At 40.0% G+C, this 24269-nt stretch overlaps 1 protein-coding gene across 2 annotated transcripts in view; it reads left to right on the forward strand.

The window, feature by feature from the left end:
- The window catches only part of FSHR (follicle stimulating hormone receptor), a 163198-nt gene that overhangs the window by 52994 nt on the left and 85935 nt on the right, over positions 1-24269 (forward strand). For both annotated transcript variants that reach the window (XM_019942510.3, XM_019942511.3), the window contains exon 2: positions 13401-13472. In XM_019942510.3, the coding sequence (XP_019798069.1) occupies positions 13401-13472 (72 nt within the window). The remainder of the gene's footprint in view (positions 1-13400; positions 13473-24269) is intronic.

Consider the following 24269-nt stretch of genomic DNA (forward strand, 5'->3'; position numbering starts at 1 on the left):
AAGAACAAATGGACTTTCTCTGACTCTGACTTTCAAAATCTGCCTCTGGTCCTGTCCCTTGGACTCCCCTCTCTGGCTTGCTGTCTCACTTCCATTCAATGCCCTCCTTCTTTACTGTGAAATACATGACTCTTATTCATAGCACTATACACCCTCTGAGCTCAAGTCCTCTCTACCCTGATCCAGCCCCAGCCAAAAACTTAAGTTCCATTGACTGAAGAAGGAGGTCTCCAAGGGAACATGCACATGTCCTATGTATGTGCTGTTATTCCAGTGAATCATGGTGATGTCTAATTTAGGGTTTCCTACTGCTCCTAGATTATAAGGAACTGCTTAGATTACCCCTCAACCATGTACTGAGGGGAATCAGATTGGGGATAGGAGCAGCTTTGTAAACACCTTCCCCGTCATGCCTACTCCCTAACTACTGACCAAGGCAGCTTGTTGCTGGTTCTCTGTGCTGTCCCTCCAAAGCAGGTGTTCCTAATGTTCACAGTGCGTGAGAATCACCTAGGGAGCTTTTAAAATAAGGATTCCTGACTGCACCACCCACCCACAGGTGGGGCTCAGGCATTTATAAGTATGTAGAAAACAACAGCAACAAAAACAGCCCCAAGTGATTCTCATATGCACCCAAGGTTGAGAACCACTGGGTTCTAAAAGGTTCAAACCCATTCAGACTAGCTTTTCAAGCACCAGAAATCCCAAACACAAAGTCGTAGGGCACAAGACAGAAAAACAAGCCAGCGAGGAATCTGACCAACCGGTAGCTGATGCTGTGTCAGCCATCACTCAGCTGTAGCCAACTGCAGTTACGTGGGAATGTAGCCCAGTGTTGCTAGATATTCTAAGTCTTCAAGAGAGGCCACAAATCTGCAATTTTAGATGAACTTTCACAATTTGAAGTGCTGGCAACCAATTCAAATTTCTTTAAAATACTGTGTGGGCTGAACAAAACATGTCTGGAGCTGGATTCAATTCATGGGCCAATAGTTTGCAGTTTTTACTTTCTACCAACTGCTCTCCCATATCCTAAGAAACGCTTTCTATATTCTTCACCAAGTCTGTATTAAATTCCTAGAAAGCTAGATTTCTTTTTCATCATTCATGTAGGTTCTAGGTATTGTTTTGAACAAAACTGATTGGTATGGTTGGAATAACTTTAAAGGGCCAAAAATTCTGTGATTGAGAGTATGAGATGCTCATATGCCTGAAACTTAGAGCTATTGCCATTATATACATTATCCCCCATCTACTAATATGCATTAATATTTGAAATACACAAAGCACTGATGAGATGAGGCCCTCTGGAATACAGACAAGTGGCATGGTTCCCGCTCTGTGAGACCATTCCATATACTTAGGGAGACTGGACATACACCCATGGAATTTCAGTACATATACAACACAAGCCATGTATTAATGGTGAGGCCCTGGCTAGAGTTTCTATGTAGGAAGTAGTAGAACAGTTCTCTGAAAAGTAGTGGAGGCAGACTGTGGAGTGCCTCAAATGGATGACAAATGAGTTAAGATTCCTAGAGGTATTGGCAAGCAATTGAAGGGGCTTTATGTGTCTTTAATCTTTGTTGGCTTTTTTTCTTTTGTTTTGTCTTGCTTTTGAGTAGGAGAGTGTTGAGGCAAGCAGTGTTAGAAGGAACACTCTGGTCTTAGATGAGACAGACTAGACAGTAGAGACCAGAGGAGGAAATCCTGTTAGTAGGTCACAGCCAAGGCTGCAGACATGAGGGGATGAGGGTCTTGCCCGAGTGGTGGCAGAGGGATGGGAAGGAATGGGCAGGCTCAAGTGATTTTAACCTTGACTAGAGAAAAAGGAGGGCTAGCTATCATTCAGTAATCCCCTATGATGGGCTTCATTCTGTGTTGAGCACTTCATGTAAAATTATTTCTTTTGCTTTAAACAGAATGTGACTGAAATGGGAGAGCATTTGAGTATGATTCCACTACATAACCACAGTGTAAAATCTGTCTTCGAGGGCTTTAGAGATCATCGGGCCCATCCCCCTCACTTTACAGATTGGACCTGACTTTTCTCAGTTATTTGCATACTTTGTAGCAGAGCCAGAATGGAACCCAGATTTCTAATTTTTTACCCTAGTGGTCTTTTCTCTTCACCATGTTGCTTCTTCATCCCGAGCTTTCATATAAATGAGTTACAAATCAGGCATCAGATTCAGGTAAGACGACGAAAGTGCACAGCTGATAAAATGAAAGTGAACAGGTGATAAAACGTGGTGTAAAGAATAATTCCAGGGCCACTCAGTGCAAACAAGGGAGGAGACAGGAAAAAAAAAAGTCTCCACCACCTTGATATAAAGGTTATACAAAAGAGGAGATAAAGTCAGCAGTGATATACAGTTAGCAGGAGAGCCAACATCCCCTTTATCAGCCCAGCACAGATGTTGAGATAAGGGGACATAAGTGGAATAAAAAGGAAAGCAGATTCAAAAGAGCTATTAGAAATCCCTGTTCACTGGAAGATGGTAAAATTGAAGCATCACCACTCCAGGATGGTTGGTGAGGGGAAATCCTGGAGACTCAGGGGACAGCGAGGTGTCCTGGGAGCTGGGTTTGGAGTGCGCCCGCCTCATGCGTTTCTATCCTACAACCATAAATTTTCTCTCCTAAAGAAAACATCATGGTATCGTGAGTTGACACAGTGGCATGTGGCAGTGTCTACATGAGACAGATTATCTGGAACTTTAACTGAACAGAAGGTCAATGGAAACTGAACATCTGGGCAATCATTTCCCTTCCTTTAGCCAGCCATTCTGCTATTATGTAGGTAATCCCCATGGCTGGGGCTCTGACTTGCAAACGTTTTGTCTACATCAAACTGCACCAAAAGGAGAAGCCAAATTACCCTCTCTGTCCTAAACTGCTCATTGACAGCCCAGGGAATAAGAGCTAAATAACAGGGGAGGAAATAAGAATAAGAATGCTTTCCATTCCTTCTCCCACTTCAGTTCATAATACTTTTTCTCTCACAGATAAAGTTCTACAGAGGAAGACTTGGGGAAGGTTTTCACCAACTCAGAAATCATAACATATTGATCAAGATGGATTCAACAGGGTACAACCAGAAGTAGCTCTCTTCTTTCCTACCACTGGCATGCAAACCCTACTCTGCTGACTCATTTTCCCCCATCCCAGATGAAATTCGGGGCAAGCGTCATAGCTGTTCCAGTCTCATAAATGTCATGAAAGTCTAGTGTTGACTAATATTAAAGGTCCACGTTTTCATCCTATTTAAAACCTCCCTGTTCCACTGTTTTGGCCCACTTCAGACTCAGAAACCTGTAACTGGTGAGGAAGGGGGCGTTTCTTCTCTCTTCCTTGTTAATTCCTCCCCAACTTGCTGTTGTTTCTGGCCTTGCCTGGCTTGGGCCTAGGAGGTAGAGAGACTAGAGGGAAAGGAACTGGATCCAGCACTGATGGCACGGTGGCCACCTGGCTTTGGACCCCTCTGGGTGTGGCAGATACTCAAAGGCTAATTCTTATGACCTCCATCTGTGGTTCTGGGAGAGCAGTTCCTTCCTCTCACTGGCTTCTGGGAGTAGAAGCTCCAGACAGGTTTTCTTTTGGGGTCTGGTCACTAGGTAGGCAAGTCCATTTTTTTGAGGATAAGAATCCAGCTCCCTTCAGCTGGGTATAGGTCCGGCTTCTGGGAAACCCACACTGTGGAACTGTGGGTTCCGTGGAACTGCAGCCCTCTCCCAAAGCAGCTGGCCACTTCTCACCTTTACAGGTCAGACTTCAGTCATAAGCCAGGCTCTATGTCTTCCAGATTTGCAGGAAATGAGTGACAACCCCTTTAATTAATTCTCCTAATACCTCTGCTTTAATACATTTGGTTTAAGGTTGAGGACAAGGGTCTCCGCCACACTATGGAAGAAGGATACAAAGAACACTGACACCTCTATTCCAAGAAACCCCATGAGAGGCTTTGCAACCCCCAATGAACCGCTGGCATTTTCATACACAGCCGGAAGGTGGATGAAGGGCTAAGGCTAGTTGAAGCAATTTCTCTGTTTTACAGAGCACCTCACATTACACATTACAAAGCACCCCACATCTAGGCAGTTAAGACTTATGCCAAAATGTGAAGTTTTTTTTTTCTTTAAAAAAACCTTAAAGTCCAGTTATATAAGGAAGCCACCTCTTCCTACCTTCCCACCTCTTCCTTCCTACTATTGGCTGCCCCACTGGCTTCAAGACTCATGTGTAACAACATGAGAAATACCACCAATTAGGTGCCTAAATGATTTTGACAGTGGGGTAGTTATCTCCTGGGTCATGGTAAAAAGCCAAAGCAAGTTATTTAAACTCTCTTTTTTTTCTGGATGATTTCCTCATTTAGTTCAACCCACCCCCTTAGATAGTTTTCCTGGACACATTCCCAGAAAGTTAATTAGGGTAGCAGTTTGACCTAAAGAGTGTGAAGCACAAAAACTCTTGGCATTTTGAGGTCAGGATGATGATCAATTTCTTTTTGTATATCCTGGGCCAAGCTGTTCTCACTTTAATTTTTTAAACTTGTGTGAAATTCAAAGAACACAGAGCCCAGTGTCATTTAAACTTGGGCCACATCATAAAAAGGCAGCTTCCTCAAAAAGAATATTGGCTGTTTTCCAGGCTGCCAGAAAGCTTTTCATGGGATCTTTTAAACTATTCTCCTTTCATCCACAAAGAGGAATTAAATTTGGCCAAGGGTGAACGGACTGCCCAAGATATGGATTGCTTCTAACAGAGACAGAGTTCAAGGGAATCCTAACGCTTCTCCATTTCAGGAAAGAAAAAATCAAACCCCACCCACTCCATTTATCATGGAAGAGACATTAAGTAACTTGCAATATGGTGAAGAAAATTTTCTTTTCAGAGCCATCTTGAATTGTGCATCTTTACAGAAATCGTTCAGGAACTTCATGCCCCCTTAACAGAGTGAAGTAAAGTTGCCATCTGACATGAAGGGTATGATGATACTTTTAAATAGCTCTCCCTGTTTAAAAACAAACAGATAAATAAATGATGCTTGGGATATGGCCTGGTGAGAATTTCAATCCTGAAAAACTAATTATGAAGTATTTCAAGTATGAAGCGTAGAGAATGGTATCATAAACACTCAGAAAGCACCGCTCAGCTTTGCCAACTCTTAACGTTTGGTCAAAATGGTTTAGATCTTTTTAAAAAATACAAAACATTTTAGATATAGTTGTGTTTCACTCCTTTTCTTCTTGTCACAGAGGTAAACACTATGCTGATTTTGGTGTTGTGGTTCTCAGAATTTTCCTTCTGATAGATATGTATGCATCTCTAGACATGTTTTGCAGTATAGGTCTTATTACTATTTGAGTATGGTGAGGCCAAAAGATTAGGAGAAAACTACCACTGAAAAGATAGTTTGTTATTCTCACAGCTCCCAGGAGAAGGGGGCACATGCGGAAGCACCAGGGTTGGTCATGAGGCAGAGGGAGCAGGGGAAAAACATTTTATTGTGGCTTCCAAGGGAAAAAAAAACAGGTTAAACAGGTTTAGGATTGGCTAGTCTAAATAATTTCAGTGGACTCTGTGGTGTAGGAGCTTCCCTGGGGTGATTAGGACAGAGGAATGACGGCCCAGAGTGTAAGGGGCCCTTAAAGGAGGTGCCTGGGGGTATGGATTCGTTGGTTTGCATAAGAAAGGCACACTCTCAGGCCAGTTGTTTGCTATCTCTAGGAGTTAGCCCTAGCAGGAGTAGTCCCTCCAGAGTCAGCAAACCCCAAGATGTCAAAACATCAAATATATGGAATGAAAAAACATGATTCATACAAAACAATACACTGTTTTATTTGTATGTTGTTAACCTCTATGAAAATCATATCATACCGCACATATTATGCATATAATTGACTTTTTTTTTTCTCTCAACATTATGCTTTGGGAATTTATCCAGATTGTTGTATGTAGCTCCAGTCAATTTGTTCCTTTTCACTGCTTTATAATTTAGCATTGTGTCAATATATCATAGTTTATTAATATTTATTCATCCCCTTGTTCATAAGCATTTGCCTCCAGTTTTCTACGATTACAAATGATGTTGCAGTGGTTAATCTTTTACCCGTCTCCAGGTGCACATGTGGCCAGGAGACATAGAATAACTGGATTCAAAGGCATTTGTTTCTTTGACTTTAATACATTTTGCCAAATGGCTACTGAAAGTACTTGTAGAAAATTACCCTTCAAGAGTGTAGAAAATGTCCTATTATTCCACTGCCTCACCAGCACTGTTATTGTGAGGTTTTCCTTTTATTGTTCGCCAATACGATGGTGTTTAAAGGTACCTAATTATTGCTTAAATTTGCATTTTCTTGATTACTAGTGAAGTTGAGCATATTTGCATGTTTATTGGCCATTTGCATTTTCTCCTATATGAACTGCCTATTCATATCTTTTGCCTATCTTTCTACTGGGTTGTTTGTATTTTTCCAATAATTTTGTAAAGTTCTTTGTATTCTGGATGCTAACCCTTGTTAGTTGTATGTGTTGCAAATATCTTTCGCCAACCGACAATATATCTTTGTTTTAGAGAAATTTTAAGTTTATTATTGTCAAGTCTATCAGCTTTTCAATTTCGGTGTGCACTTTTTGTGTCCTTTTTAAAGAAAGTCTCCTCAATAGAATGTTATATTTTATTTAAAAATTTTAAAGTGTTGATTTTCCTCATTTGGATTTTTAATAAACCTGGAGCTGAGATTTTAATATGGTAATAAGCAAAGGTGTTATTTTTATCCACAAGGATAATCAATAGTTTCAGCATCCCTTATTGATTAATCCACATCTTCCTCCATACATTTTTTTTTTTTTTTTTGCGATATGCGGGCCTCTCACCGTTTTGGCCTCTCCCGTTGCGGAGCACAGGCTCCGGACGTGCAGGCTCAGCGGCCATGGCTCATGGGCCCAGCCACTCTGTGGCATGTGGGATCTTCCCGGACCGGGGCACGAACCCGTGTCCCCTGCATCGGCAGGCGGGACTCTCAACCACTGCGCCACCAGGGAAGCCCTATATCTTTTTTTTTATCTTACTGTACAGGCGAGGGCATCTAGCACAATACTGAATGGAAGGCATAATAGCAGACATCCTTGCCTCATTCCCAACTTTAACTGGAATGTGTCTAATATTTCACCACTGAGCATGATATTTATTGTAGTGGTTGATAGATTTTACCCCTTATCAGATTAATAATATTCCCCCCTTTTCTCATTTGTCAAAATGTTTTGGGTTTTTATCAAATATGTTTTCTATGCCTATTAATAAAATCATGTGATTTTTCACTTTTAATTTCTCAATGTGGAAATTTCCTTTAATAGAGTTATCTAATATTTAGCAACCCTTGAAATCTGGGACAAACCCAAATGATAATGATATATTATTCGTTTAGCCTCCATTTGGATATACACTGTCACTACACTATTTCAGATTTTTTCCAATTACATTAATAAGTGAGATTGGTCTAAATCTTTCCATTCTTTTATTGTCCTTGTCTATTTTATTACTGGTGTTCCACCAGCCACATTAAATGGGTTGAAGAACATTCCATCTTTTGCTAGTCTCTGGAATAGTTTGTAAAAGATTGAGATTTTCCATCACTTTAAAGGGGTAGAATTTACTCCTAAAATCATATGATGCTGACCTTGTTTTTGGTGAATAGGTGTTAAACTACCAATCCGATTTGGTGATCATTATAGATCAGTTCAGTTTTCTACATCTTCATGAGTCAGTTTTAGTAAGTATATATATTTCTAGGAAAATTATCCATACTGATTTTTTTAAATCTAATGTTATAAAATTGTTCTTAGGGCTCTCTGATTTAAAACACGTTTTATTTGTAGTTAAGTGCCATTTTTCACCTCTCTCATTGTTTTATTGGGGTTTTTCCCCCTTGGTTGATACGAACAGATTTCTTTTTAGTCTATTAATCTTTCCAAAGGGTTAGCTTTTGATTTTGTTGATCCTCTCTAATGTATTTCTACTCTTATCTTTATTATTTTTTTCTCTCTACTCTCCTAGGTTTCTTCTCTCAAGGCAAACAAATTTTGCAATGTGTTTACAGTTAATCTGTTACACTCTCATTTGCTTTATTTCTAAAATGAAAAATTAAAACTTAAACTCTATATATCAAGTTTTAATGTCTAGATGAGTGTTTATCTTCTCAAAACATCTCTATCAACAGCCCCTCATTTTACCTTTTTTTTTTATTAAACTGCTTTTGAGTTTGCATTTTAAGTTCTAGCCAGAAATGGAATGAACATTGCTTTATAGTTTTCTGTTAACACAATTCTGTTGTTCTTTCACTACTTTCCTGTGTTAGCACATTAATTTTCCATCTTTTTGGTCTCTTTTTCTGGTATAATAATTTAAAGCTACAAATTTCTCTATAAGAAGCAGTTTAGCTGCATCTCATAAGTTTGATATGTTGCATTTTCATCATGGTTCAATTCCAAATAATTTCCAATTATTAATGTAATTTCTCCTTTGACCCATGTATGATTTAAAAGAGTGTTTTGGTTGTTTGATTTGGTTTTGTTTTGGCTCTCCAAATGTGTGTGTACATGTGGTGGGGCGGTGGGGATAATTATCTCTTATTACTGACTTCTAAGTAATTCAAATGCATCATTGTCAAAGAAAATGATTTGTTTGATAACAATTTGCTTTCCTTTGTGACCCACTTCTTGGTCAACATTTTTTTAGTGTTCCTTATTAAATAGGTGAATTTTCCAACCATTATGAAAAACCAACCTATTCAATAAGGAGCATTAATTTCTTTGTTCACTATTCCTTCTTATTTTTGGAGATTTCCTACTGGATTAAATTATCTTATTTTCTAAGGGAATTCTTTTGCTAAAACTTTGTTAATGGCTAATTAAATGTGTCTAAAAGTGTCTTTATTTTACCCTCACGTTTGAATGATTATTTCTGGGCACAGGATTCTAAACTGGCAGTTATTTTCTCTAATAATTTTGAAGTTTTCTAATTGTTTTTTCTTTGAAGATAATATGTCTTTTTTTTCTCTGTTTGCATTTAAAATATTTTCTTTTTTGGCTCTACAGTTTTAATTCACAGGTATCCAGTAGTGGATTTGTTATCCTTCCTGGAACTTGTTGAGATTTCTGAATCTGAGGATTTATGCCTTTCATAATTTCTGGAAATTATCCACATGTTATTTCATTGAAAGTTGCCTGTTCTCCATTTTCTTTCTAGACAGAAAATGTATCTTTCTTTCTAGAATGCACATGTGATAGGTAGGTAGGCAGGTAGCTAGGGAGACAGACAAATGACACACAGAAACAGATCTTTGCATTCCATCATCCATGTTTCATCTCATGTACCAGCTGGGCATCAAAACACAAATTCCTTGTCTACCAAGTCCAGACAACCCTCTCCCCACTCCTCCCTTCTTCCCCACCCCCCCAAATACACTGACTTCAATTTACCCTCTTAGAATTCTGTTTACATTCACAACTCAAGGTTCCATCTGGTTTTCAGTTGTTCTACTGTAGGACCCTAGGAATTTCTTATATTTTCTAATAAGCTCAGCTATGCAATTAAAACAATAGTGGTTATGTTTTATAGACAATTTCTGGGTGATCTTTGGTGGAAATATCTTCAGGTTATCTAATTTATAGCATTTCAGGAAATGGAAGTCAAGACTTTCAATCTTCAAAAACATTTAATTACATTAATTAGTTTGAACCACTTAATACAGGCACAGATGTTGAAATTTTTAGAAAATGTGCCTGCTATTGGAGTTGAACCAAAAAGAACTATCTAGTTGACCTGTTATTAAATAGAGTCAATTATCCAAGATTCTACTCTTTGCACATCTTATTAACTAACATTTACCTTAATATTTCAACTCCCTTGAAACTTTAGACTGATTGGGTAGTTTAAAGCAATTTTATTATTTGCTTTTACCAATTTGTTTTCATCATTCTTCTGTCTTGTGATAAATAGGAACAAAAGGAACTTGTCGATGTTAACTAAGATTGAGTACATTAAGAGACTATGAACTGACCTTGATTCTTTTCAGATGAGTGTTCTAGAAGTTGATACTGTTAGGATTGATACTGTTGATACTGTTTAGGATTGATACTCAATCCTAAATTAGATCCAATAGTTTCACAGAGACTATGCTTTTAGTATGATCTGATAGTTCCGAGACCCAGGCTCAAATTCACCCACTCCTTCCAATCTTCCTCTTATATATTTATGTACTTTGGGATATTTCTCATTTCATTCCTGTATAACATCTATAGTTATTACATCAACTATATCCCACATCTGTTTCCTGGTGATTCCAAGGCTTCTGTTTTTGCCTTCCCATGTATATAAACTCCTCCAGAGCGAGAAAAGTGCACAGGATTCTCTTTCATGATTCCTCACCATGGAGCTGGTGCACATGGTGACCAAAGGCAAACAAAGTGGAAGAAAAGAACTGTTTGCCTGAAAAATAACTTTATGTGAAATGGGAATTTCACTAATACCAATAAATAATAGGAATAAAAGCAATGAAAGTTTGTGAAACTATCCAAGTCCACAGTACTGAATTCCTACTGACAGACTGCCTTGCAGAAGGAAGGATTAAAGTGGAAGGAAAACCAACTCCCTATTAACCAATTGCAAAGTAAGAGAAAGTGGGAGGGAGGAAAGGGAGAGGAAGAAATAGTATTCCCACTGTAGAGATTCCCAAAGAGTCACTTGTACTTCTACCCTCAAGCCTTGAACTCTCAGACTTCAATAGCCATTCAAGAAATGTTTTTCTGAATATGTGTCACGTACCAGCCACTGTTCTAGGCATTTGGTATACAACAGTAGACAAATCAGACAAAAATTCCTCCCTTCACAGAGCTTGCATTCTAGTTATGGGTAAAAGATAAATAAGTATATGAATACATAAATAGATAATATAAAGTGTAACATGTCAGAAGTACTATGAAGAAAGGGGTTAAGGGACTAAGTTGGGAAAATTGTCATTTTAAATAGGGTGGTTAGGGAAAGCCTCACTGAGAAAGTGACATGTGAGTAAGCAGCTGGAGGAAAGAGCAAGCAAGAAGGATATCTGAGAGAGGAATGCTCCAGGAAGAGAGAATTGCAAATGCAGAAATATTAGGCAAGAAGGAACCTGGCATGTACAAAGAATAGCAAGAGATTACTGTGAAGAGAATGAGATAAGCAATGGTGTGAGCTGTCAAAATTGAGGTTAGAGGATATACGGGAAGGGGGAGTGGGAAGATCCTATAGGGTCCTGCAGGCCGTGATATATTGGGTTGGCCAAAATGTGACTTTGATTTTTAAGTAAAAATAAAAGACACACTTTTCATCTTCACCAACAGCTTTACTGAACAATGTATTCATCCTTTTGTTCCACTACCTTCTGCCATTTTTCAGGCAACTTCATAAATTCCATCTTCCCAAAACTTTTTATCTTTTTGAGCAAAGAACTGTTCCAGGCGCCTTTTACAGTCTTCCAGGGAATTGAAATTTTTCCATTAAGAGAATTTTGTAAAGGCTGAAATAAATGGAAATCCCAAGGTGCAATGTCTGGTGAATACAACAGATGAATCAACTTCCCAGCCAAGCTGTAACATTTTTGCCTGGTCATCAAATAAACGTGCGGTCTTGCGTTATCCTGATGGAAGATTATGCATTTTCTGTTGATTAATTCCTGATGCTTTTCATCGAGTGCTGCTTTCAGTTGGTCTACTGGGAGCAGCAGTTGTTGGAATTGTTTGGTTTTCTGGAAGGAGCTCATAATAGAGGACTCCCTTCCAATCCCACCATATACACAACATTACCTTCTTTGAATGAAGACTGGCCTTGATGCGGTTGGTGGTGGTTCATTTCGCTTGCCCCATGATCTCTTCTGTGCCACAGTATTGTACAGTATCCACTTTTCATCGCCAGTCACAATTTGTTTTAAAAACGGAATGTTTTTGTTATGTTTAAGTAGAGAATCGCATGCAGAAATATGGTCAAGAAGGGTTTTTTTTCACTTAACTTATGTGGAACCCAGACAGCAAAGTGATTAACGTAACCAAGCTGGTGCAAATGATTTTCAGTGCTTGATTTGGATATTTTGAGTATGTCGGCTATCTCCCTCATGGTATAACATTGATTGTTCTCAGTTAATGTCTCGATTTGATCGCTATCAACTTCAACTGATCTACCCGACCATAGAGCATCATCCAACGAGAAATCTCCAGCACAAAACTTCGCAAACCACTTTTGACACGTTCCGTCAGTCACAGCACCTTCTCCACATACTGCACAAATCTTTTTTTGCACTTCGGTCCCATTTTTACCCTTCTTGAAATAATAATGCATAATATGCCGAAAATGTTGCTTTTTTTCTTCCATCTTCAATATCAAAATGGCCACACCAAAATTCACCAATTTTGATAAGTCTTCTTTTTCATTGCACGCTGATAGGACAGCTGTCACATACAATCTAACAAAATTGTTTCGAATGAAGTTAAAGACAACTAAGTGTTACTAGAGCCACCTTACAGAAAAAACCGAATGAACCTTTTGGTCAACACAGTACAAGAGGGTTTTTTTCCTGACTGAGATGCGGAGCCATTGGAAGGAATTTTGAGGCAGGTGTGAGGCAAATATTTCAAGCAGAAGAAAATGGCAAAAGCTGAAGGTGGCTGAGGTTAAGACTTTTCTTAGATGGGAGAAATTAAGGCATGTCTGTATACTGATGGGAAGGAAATGTATGAAAGAAAGGGGGGAATTGCTGTAGTGGCTACCTTCACTACAAGACAAGGAAAGAGATATGGCAGGGGTTGGAGGGACTGTTTTTAGTCAGGACCCTGGAGAGCTCACCCATGGTAACAGGAGGGAAGGCAAGGTATATAAAGCCCAGGTACAGGTGGGAGGATGGCTGGGAGCCGTGTGAGAGCATAAGGAAGTCCTTTTCTACTGGTTTCATTTTCTCCGAAGTAAGAAGCAAGGTCAGCTAAGAAGGATAATAGGGAGGAGGTATTGGGAGTTGGAATAGAAAAAGAGAAGCGGCCTCACAGGGCTGTAGGAGTCAAATGGAGTAGTGGTGACAAGAAGGTTCATATCCTAGCTCTGCCACATATTAGCCATGTGACCCTGGGTAAGTTTGCTAACCTCCTTCAACCTCAGTTTCCTCTTATACAAAATGGGGATAACAATACTGCCAACATCACTGCTTTGTGGTGTGGGTGAAAAGAGACCATGGAGAAGCAATCGTAAGCACTACTAAATGGCAAGCAGTCGGTATACCTTGGCTGTTATCTGCTATTATACATTAGGCAATCGATGCCTTACCAATGAATGGATAGGTTGTGATATTTTTTGTCCACTCTCTTTTCAGGAGGTTTGTTCTCACCAAGCTTCAAGTCATCCCAAAAGGAGCATTTTCGGGATTTGGGGACCTGGAGAAAATGTATGTACCTGAGCAGTGGGTGAATGCTTCACATGGGCTATGGGCAGCAACCTCAGACCACGTCTAGCACGATTCTCTGTGCTTAGGAACCAGAATAACACACTAAGCGAAGGTTTTGCACCTTGTCCCATTGTATTTCCTTACCACAGGTCCTAAACAGTAGTGTGAAGTCTTTCAGCATGTGGCCACTGAAATCAGCATAAGCAATTCTCACTTTTTTGGTATAAGGTGTTGCTCCCAAAGTACCTGTGAGTGAAAGTTTTATAAATCAAAGCCTATTTTCTCTGCTGACATCCATTCTTTTTAAGAGATCCTCTCTATTAATTAACTATTAATAGAGTTAATTATTATTAACTCTGATTAATTTTTAATTGACAGCAGGGCCTAACATTTGTGCTTTAGAGATTTTCTGGACTTCTTGGTCCTAAGCCATGCTGACAAGTGGTAAGTGATATATAAACATTCAAAAGTATTCGGAAAGTTTAGAGCACTGAGGGCGATTTCCTTTGAAAAGAGGAGACTTTGTTAATGTGAACACTCGCTTTCTACTGGGCTAGTGTAATGTAGGAGTTTCCCCAAATAGGCTTTTCTCAAAGTAGGGTAGAGTAAGAAAAAACAGCAAATTCTTTCATGCTTAAGGTAACCCACCCTGCCTTTGAAGGTCCTTGATCCCATCCCCTAGGCTTTTAGGGATGGGAAAAGTGTTTTTCACCACAGCCAGAATCTAGAACTTAATGACAGTAAGTACAGTAATACAGATGGATTACACAGAAAAGAATGTTTTTTTTCATTATAAGAATAAAGCAACGCCCACCCCCACCCCCCAGTTATATAAGCTTCTCCTTTAAGTCATTCAATTTTTGTCTTGGTTCTTTCACTGCACTTTTAAAAAGAACACTTGCCCAGGTCTGAGGAAGCGAGAAAGAAATCCATTAATGAAAGAAACACAAAGCAGAGAGAGTGGCAATGTGTTTGAGCAGTTATGCCAACTGCTTAGAGGAGGTTGGTCAGAATCCTGGGTCTGAGTGTTAATTTTAATATAAACTTACTGTGTAACCTTGATCAAATCACCTTATCTCTCAGAACCTTGGCTTCCTCATCTGTGTATTAAGGGAGGAGATTTTAAAGGGGGGAGTAGCTTATGTGATCTCTAATTTCTATGCGCAAGCTTCTCCCAGTTGGATGAGAGCCCAGTTTAAGACCTGAGTCTTCAATGTTTACAATTCTTGAAGACATTCAACATGCACAGGAACTGGGAGATGGGGCACTCATCTGAGCAGAGCTCACCAAGGAAAACAGGGAAGGAACAGAGTTGGAGAGCTTTTGACTCGAGGTGTATTCCTGGATGGATCAGCCATTGCCCTGCCTGGAATTAAGAGACTAGGTGACTATTGGATAGGTCTCCCCCCACAAAAGTTCTGTAATTATGTAGAAATAATTCTAAAGACAGGAATCCCAGGTACCACAAATAATTCACCTTAATAAATTCAATCCAGCAAATGTGGCTGACCTCTCATTGGGTACTCAGGCTACCATGAGACCTTCCTTTGGCGATAGCTAGTTGATCTGAGCTGACATAGCAATAATACCAGAGACAGAACAGCTGGTTCAGAAACTCAACCTCCTCAGACACAGGTTGTCCATTTCTACCTCATGCCTTTATTAGTCAGCCTGCACTGCCACAGATGCCAGAAAAATTAATCTTATGTTTTCAATACTGTTTATGTCCTAAGATTTCCAAAACATTCCGGAGCAGAGAACCCAGTACCGAACTGAACTCTGAACAGACTATTTGTACCCTTCAGTTCCTAGGCTCACCTTCATCCATTGTCTCACCTCCTATTCTTGGTCACTGATAAGCTCTCATCTCCTTTCCACATTTATGTTCTTCATTTATGTTCTTCCTCCAGTTTTTAACCAGTTTTCTGAACTTAATAAATATTGGCTTCCTCTTCAATATCTCCCTCTTCACAAATCACAAAATCCCTTTCACTCATTCTGCACATGTGGCCCAGTTTCACATATCCTTATTAAAAGGAAGGGGAGAAAGCTTTCTGGATAAATCCTGCTTTCCTTCCCTGCTACCATCCTCTCTCTTCCCCATCACTGCCACTCTTGAAAAAGCAGCCCGTGTTCACTGCCTCTCTATCCTTTCCTTTCAATCACTCCTCAGCCTGTCCTCTTGCTATTCAACCACAAATTCTCTAACACTAAATTACTCTGTCAAAGGTCCCAACAATACCAAAACTGTCAGAACTAATGACTTCTACTTTGTCCTCTTAGTATTTAACCGATAGGTAGCCATTGATTACACTGACCGTTCATGCCATCCTTCTCAATACTCTTTCCCCTTTTAACGTCGGTGACACCACATCCTCCTGCCTGTCCTCTGAACCTTCCAGACTACTCCATAACCAGTTCTGTCCCTTTTCTTTTTCCTCAGTTGCTCCTCAAAAGTTCAGATATTCCAGGGTGCCAGTTTTGGCCATTTTCTTTTTTTATAGTCACATCCTCATTATTATTTATCAATTATATCTTACTACCGGGGCTCCTAAACCTTCATCTGCAAACCCCACCTCTCTTCTGAGGCCGTAATTCTTGTTTTGAAATGGAGGGAGTCCTCAATATCTACCCTTAAGTGAACCACAAGTGCCTCAAATTCAGCATATCCAGACAAACTCATTATCTTTACCCTTAAATTTCTCATCTTCCCATATTGCCCAATGAATAACATCACCATCTGTCCAGCTTCCCAAGCAAGAAAATTCAGTCTCCCTTGACTCATGTGCCTTCTCTCTTTCTTCTGTGCAGGTGCTCTTCCAGTTCTATTGACTCCCTCTCAAAACTATCTCTGGAACCCTGTCCTCATCCTACTCCTGCAGCTATGAGGTTTAAAGTCACTTGCATAGCCTACTGTGTGAGGCTGCTCTGCCTGCCCCAGCTCCAATCTCCCACCACTCTGCTTCCAGACCCGCTCTGCTCAAAGTCCCTTGCAGGGACTTTGGGTCCCTCTAGGGACCATCACTGCTATGGGTTTCAGTCTTAAGTCTCTGACACAGAAATCAAAGCTCATTATCTCCCACCATACACAGTCATACACAGTATACCCCACACTTTTGCCAGGTAGGAAGATTTGCCATTTCCCAAGCACTACCATTACCAGACATCATATTGCTTATTTAGAATGTGAGGGCTGGTTCTTTGGACAATGCCTGGCACGTAGACAAAAAAATAGGTGCAGGTGAAGGTATAAATGAACAAGTGAACAAATACACTTTCACACCGGTCTTATATAGATGCTGTCCTTCTGCCTAAAATTCCACTTGGTAGAAGCCTGCTTTTCCCCCAAGAGCCAGAGCAAATGTTTACCCCCCAATCCCCGTACAGCCTTTCCAGAACTCTCCCAGTGCTTCCAAACCATAATCTCGTGCTTGTAGTAGCAATAGCGTATTTATCAGATTGCATTTGGAGTTTACACGTTTTTCCAGATCCTTAAGATTGTTCTTTCAGAGCAAGGTCAGAGTGTAACTTAACTTTGTACTAAGTACAACACCAAGTCCTGTTGTTTTATCTCCTGGCTTCACCTCTAATCTATCCGCTTGTCTCCTTCTCCAGCTACCATTATCTTGTCCTGGAAACCTGCACCAGTCTTCTACTTGTGCCTCCCCATCCACCAGCATGCTCTCCCCTCGCCCTCATCCATTCTCTACACAGCAACCAGAGTGAAATTTTCTAAATTCATACCTAATCATGTCACCTTCAACACCTGGTGCACCTGGTACACACGCACGTGCTCTCTCGCTCGTCTCTCTCCCTCTCTCTCTCTCTCTCTCTCTCTCCATACCTTACTGCTGCTCTTAACATAAAAAAGAAACTAGACTGCTCACGTTTTGTCCTTTGCTCTACTGGCTCTTCTTCAGTTCATAAAACGTACCATGTTATGCAGCCCACCATGGGCCTTGCTTGCTCCTTCTGACTAGAACTTCCTTTCCACTCTGCCCTCTTAATTTAGTAAGTTCCTCCTCATTCTTCAGACCCTGACACCAGTATCACTTGCCCAGGAACGCTCCCCCGACCTCCCCAACTAGGACAAAACCTCCTGCTAATATAATACACTCTCATATCACCACTAGACTCTAGGTGGTGACTCTCATTTTAACACTCTTACACTTACTTATGTATTACTTGAATTAATCTCTAACTCCCCTATTGGACTGTAATTTCCATGAGCACAAGGACATGATTGCTTTTACTCATTATTGGATCCATGATGTCTCACACAGAGTCAGGTACCCACAATAAATATCTGATAAATGCACAAATAAAAATGAAAAAATATAAGTAGTTGGAGAAAGAAGATACCCAGATATAACAAGAAAATACTAAGTCGTAGGAATGATAATGATAACTGATGGTGGAGTTAACAGACATACAAACACTGGCTGAGACTCTGCTCTGATCTAGGCACTTACATGGCTATAGTTTAAAATCAAACCCAGGACAAAAATGTACAGGACAATACGTGCAAAATAAGTGATACAAACATTGTATTTGTTCGGACTCTTTCTGTTGTGTGAGGGCAAAAGAAAATAAACCTCAAACAGGCTGAAGAAAAGGGAGTTTAATGGCTCATTTAACTTGATGGTCAGCGAGAAGGAATGGCTTTAGAAACAGCTCTATTCAGGTTCAAGGTCCTTAGGACTCGGCCTCTCCCCCTCTCTCTGGTCTCCCTTCACTATGTTCATTCCAGCCCTGAGCCCCACCCTTGGTGGCAAGAAAGCAGTAGCAGTCCTGCCTTCAAACATCATCTCAGGTTCTATTCAGGGGGAATGTGCTGCCCTTTTTCTTGCTCAATCCCATAAAAGTCTTAAGATTTAAGTCTGACTTGCTTAGATCACACAACCATCCCTGGACCAACCACTGCAGCTAAGAGAATGTAATGTTCAAATTGGCTGTGGCCTGGGTAACGGGCTCCATACCTAGAGGTGAGAACACCTACCCCAACCACATGGATTTGGAATGGGGGGAGGGAGATCCACAAACAAAAACTGAGGCCACTGCTGAAGAAAAAAAAAAAAAAAAGTGGAGATTAGATGCTGGTAGTTGGGAGCAATGAATGTCTAAAAAGAAAATTAGTCCTCTTCTCATCCAGAAGAGAGAGGGCTTTGTGACCTGGGTAGTTGGGGATTTGCTACGTTTGATTCTTCCCCCTTCCTCCTGTTAGAATAATTGGAAGAATCCAGTAACTCTGCCCCAATCCATGCTAATCCATCTTTCATTAATCCAGCTGAACCCACCCGCCTCTGCTTCTATAAGAAGTCAAGAGGGAACAGAGTCTTTTGGTAGAAGTGGAGCAGGAGATTCTCCAATAGAAATGAAATGATCACTGTCACACCTTAGCTTTCCTCAGCATCACTCTCTCGAACCTCCTGACTCTTCACTGCTTTGGGACTGACTGGGGGAGAAGGAAATCATTAAACTCTCTGCAGTGTGAAGTGGCTTTTCAAAGTGCACTGTAAACTGTTTACCTTATCTTTAATTATCTTGGAGTCATATATCAGCTTGGTATAAAGTGTGAAGACTACACTAAATAGGGTGGGGGGGAGGAGGTGACAATGTGGTGATTTATGGTAACCAGAAAAGTTATGTATGGATATGAGTGCAATTTAAAAACACATCTACGTGCTATTGTAACACTGGAGGGGGAAGAAAAGCCAGCGTATAATAAAATATCTTTGAAAATAGGAGCATGATGAATATGTAAATGAGACCAATCAACATCAGCTGAGATGTGGTATATGCAGATGAGACGGCAAGGAGCCAAAATGTGAAACAGCTCCCAAACCATAAATATGAACCATATAAAATTCATCTGAAATATTCATGATAACATAAGGACAAAAAGTATAATCAAGTGCTTTATTCGCATATGAAAATGAGACTACTAGTCTGACATTCCAGCCTCCACCCCCAGATCACTGGGGGAAGAAAAGTTAATAGAGGGACTTGTAGAGGAAGACATTTATTGAATGAAAACGGTTGCAAGCACACTAAAAAGGCTGATATCCTCCAATTCTCAGTCCTTCGGGCTCACTCAGCACAGATAAAGGGAAAGGAAATAAGTCAGGTAACTAAAATACTAATGGCACCGGTGCTAGAAAATTTGGGTTCCAACCTGCTCTGCCTCCCTAACATTTCCTTAGGTCTGTTCCTACTCTGACCGTCTGTGATTCTGAGAGTTAATGGGCAAAGCAGCCTTGAGTCCCACTTACTGAAATAAAGCAAGAAGGAAAGGCTGATGATTCTACAGGCTCCTGATAAAGAACTGAAGGCCAGTGTTGGAGTGGCTGGACCTCTGAATGGGAAGAGGGGATCTGAATCCCAGGTCAAAAAAAAAAAAAAAAAAAAAAGTGATAATGAGGTTCAGGTTGTACTTTAGAATCCTCCGGGGAACTTCTAAAAACTTATTTTAAAAAATAATGCACAAGCTTGACTGTCATTTCCAGGGATTTTTCATTCTATCTGTCTAGGGTAGGGCCAAGGATTGATCATTTTTTAAAACTCCCTTGATGATGCTAACGTACGTTCACAGGTGAAAGCTACTGAGTGGATGATATTTAAGGCTGAATCCAATTTGTAGAAAGAGTATTCACCACAACACGTACAGTGTATCTACATGGCGTGGTTGAAGGAGAACAAACAGAGGGGAGGTGGTAGGAGATGAGGTCATAGAAGAAGCTGGGGTAAGGTCATGGAGAACCTTATAGGCCACGGGGAAAAGTTTGAGTGTCATAGTGAGCGTGATGGAAATTACATGGGTTATTTTGAGCAACTAACTATCTGACTTGGATTTGTTACAGTTCACTTGCACACACAGATTTTGATTGACTAATATTTTGTTAAGAATTTTTGTGTCTATATTTGTAGAGATGTTAGCCTGTATATTTCTTTTCTTATAATTGCTCTGTTTTGTTTTGTTATACTGGTGCTATAAAATGAGTTGGGAAATGTCCCCTCATCCTCTGTGTCTTGAAAGAGTTGGTTACAATAAGGAAAGAATCCTTTTTTTCCACAAACGGTGCTGAATCAACTCGGTATTCACATGGGAAAAAAAAATAAACCTCGACCCTTACCTCATGTCATATACAAAATCTACCTCTGAACAGATCATAGTCTTAAATGTAAAAGCTAAAACTTTAAAACATCTAGAAGAAAATGTAGGAGAAAATCTTCACAATCTCGGGATAGGCAAACGTTTCTTAAATAGGACACAAAAAGCATAAGATCAGATTTTATTTTGATGAAGTGAAAATAAAATCTCTGCTCTTCAAAAGAACAGCTATCAGGAAAATGAAAAACCAAGCCACAGGCGGGGAGAAAAATATTTCCAAAACACGCTTCTGAAAAAGGACTTGTATTAAGAATATATAAAGAACTCTTAAAAGTGAAAAATAAGTAGATAAACAATCCAATTGAAAATAGGCAAAAGATCTGAATGGATACTTCCCAAAGATACACAAATAGACAATAAGCACATAAAAAGATATCCAATATTAGTGGCCATTACAGAAATGAATTTTAAAACCTTAAAGGAATACCATTACATACCCATACCCACTAGAATAGCTAGAATTAAAGACTCACAACATAGGCTTTGGTGAAACTGCAGAGTGACTGGAACTCTCGTATGTATCTGGTGTGACAGCAAAATAGTACAACCCCTTTGGGAAACAGTTTGACAGTTCCTTATGAAGTATTTATCCAAGAGAAATGAAAACATATGTCCACACAAAGACTTGTTCAAGAATGTTGATAACAGAGTTTATTCATAATAGCTCCAAACTAAAAACAATCCAAGTACTCATCACCAGGTCACTGGGTAAACAAATTATGTTCTCTTCATACAACAGAGTATGAATAAGTAATAAAAGGGAATAAACTACCGACACAACCACATGGATGAGTCTCAAGCATTTCTACTAAGGCAAAGAAGCGAAACACAAAAGAATACACCATACAGCAAATAATTCCATTTACATGAAACTTGAAGAAAGAATATCAAATCTATTGTGACAGGAAGCACATCAGTACTTGGGGCCAAGGGTGATGGTTGGGATTGTCTGGGAAGGGCTGCAAAGGAAATTTTAAGGCTGATGGAGATGTTCTATATCTTGATTGTGATGGTTGTTACAAAATATATGAATTTGTAAAAAAAAAACTCCTGGAAGAGTTAAAATGAGTGAATAGTATTATTGGTTAAATTACACTTCAATAAATGAAGCTGATTGTCTAAAATCAACAATTTTTCAGCACCTATTTGGGGCCAGGTGTTTTAAATACATTTCAGTTAATCTGCACTTTATAGACAGGGATACTGACATTCAGAAAAGGTAAGCAGTCAACTAGCATCAGAGAGTTCTTTTGCAGGGAAGCTAGGATTTGAACCCAAGGTAATCTGGTTCTTTCGGCTACACCAGGCTTCCTTTTTGTTGGCATCTACCATTTTCCAGAATCATTCTACTAAAGTAAAAGGCGACAAAGGGGAGGATTAAGGCTGTGAAAGCTTCCTTTGATGTCATTTAAAATTAGAAGAGAGGATTTCTGTGCCTAAACACTTGGAATTGCCATAAACCAGAACCTAGAGGCTAGAGGAGACAGTCATAGAGGAGAGGAAACCTCTCCTGGGACAGTCGTAGAGGAGAGGAAACCTCTTCTTGGAATTTTTTTTTCACCTTTAAGTTTCAGTATACCAACTCATTTCTGGGTAAAGATCCTGCTGAGACTGGCTTTAGTTCAAGGCTTTGCAAACTGGGCTGCCTGTTAAGTTGCAAATTAACTTAGTCAGCAGTCGGGAAATGTAAAAGTTGGACCAATTAAGTTGTCATTATTGACCCAGGTCAAACATGAGTTAGTGTCTAGAAGGTGAAAGTCCTTATCTCATTTCCTGTTCTCCATAAATATTCTGAAAGTAAGTATTTTTGTTGTATTTACTGCTTCAACCAAGAACACAAGAAGCCATTTTCTTGTCACTTTTTGGGTTGATGTGGTTTTAGTATTTCCATTAAGTCTCTTTATTTTCAACTGTTTCTAGGTGGGTCCTCAAAATAAACTCTACAATATCTAATAGCTGACCAGATAAGAAAAGAGAATAATTTATTAGCTTTGCATTTATATACTTGGTTTTGTTTTGTTTTTGCGCTTGTTTTCACTTTGATTTCTTTCTATGCGTGCATGGTGGGGAGGGGTCTGATAAAGGAAACAGAGTTCCTGAGATCTAGTAACTTTATGGATGCCTTCAACCTTATATTCATTGCAACTGTCCACATCTCAGTCCCTTCTGTTTTATCCGTGAAGGTAGAGTAGGGTTTCCTTTGCTGGAAGAGATTCCAAAAAAGGCAATACTGAAAGAATACAGATGAGAGCCCCATTGACTTAATCAGCTCAGGCTGCTGTAATAAAATACTGGATTGGGTGGCTTAAACAACAGACATTTAAATCTCACAGTTCTAAGAGTCCAAGATTAGAAGTCCAAGTGGAAGAACCCACTCCCTGCCTTTTCTCTGTATCTCCACATGGTTAAGAGAGAGCTCTGGTCTCTTTATCCCCTTATGTGGGCACCAATCCCATCATGAGAGCTCCACCTCCATGATCTTACCCAATTATTTCCCAAAGTCCCCATCTCCAAATTCCACCACACTGGGAATTAGGGCCTAAACATATGAATTTGGGGTGGGGGGGGGAGAGACATCAACACTCAGTCCATAGCCCCCACTGTGAACTAGCGAGCTTATAGTATGTATGTATAGTATGTATGTTGTAGATGCTCCCTTGCTTGGAAAGCACAGATATGCCCTCATTACCATCTTCCATCTCTAGGCTCCTCCAGCCTCTTGGCTACTTGATGCTCTAAGGCATTCACGGTCCTGGTGACCTCTGCTCGCTGCCTTTAATTCAGCAGCTAAAGCTTACAGGTGGCAAGACTTCACAGAGTTTCCTCAAGCCAGACGTTTGGCTTACCATCAAATACAATCTCCTTCCATTTCTTAATCAACACCCAAGCAATGTCATCTTCTCTTTCTTTTAAGACTTCTGCTTGCCCTTCGGACCTTTCTTGACAAGGCAAGCTGTGGGAAAGACCTTCAAATGTGTTATGTTTGTCAGGGCTCACGGATATACCAGAAAATGAACTGGCCTTTTTGTTCTCTCTGCCAGTAACTCATTGTTTGTGTCTACCCAGAGAAGACACAATTAAGGTAGCATAACACTCAAGTGAAAAATAGCCTCGTGGCTCTGCCCTACAGACTCCTGCTAGATTTTTTTTCTAATAGAGTAGTATTAAAATAAAAAGATGCAATCTAAACACAAGCTCCGATCGATGCACAAACTATTTATTTTTATTTCCTCATTTAGCCCATGCCCATCACAACCACATCCATCTGGGCTGTTTATGACTTAATAAGATGCCTTAAGCAGGAAAAGACTCGGATAGGACACACCCCCACCTGCCTGCCCACCACCCGTAACAAACAAACTACCTGAATCTTATACTCCAGAAACCTCTTCTGCGGTGCTCAGATCCACTCCAGCTAGAGCCTACACAGAAACTGAATGATCAGAGATGGGGTTTTACAGTTCAAACCATTCCAGAGGTTAAACAGGCAGAGAGAAAAAGCAGAAGAGTGAGGGACAAATGCCAGAGGAGCCTAAATGAATAAAGCGGAAGTTAACCACCCCAGTGGGTCTGAGATTCTGAGAGAGTCTGGGCACAGAGATAGCAATTGTTGATGCCAAGTGTTT

This window comes from Tursiops truncatus, chromosome 14, assembly GCF_011762595.2.
Source record: "Tursiops truncatus isolate mTurTru1 chromosome 14, mTurTru1.mat.Y, whole genome shotgun sequence".
Taxonomy (NCBI): domain Eukaryota; kingdom Metazoa; phylum Chordata; class Mammalia; order Artiodactyla; family Delphinidae; genus Tursiops; species Tursiops truncatus.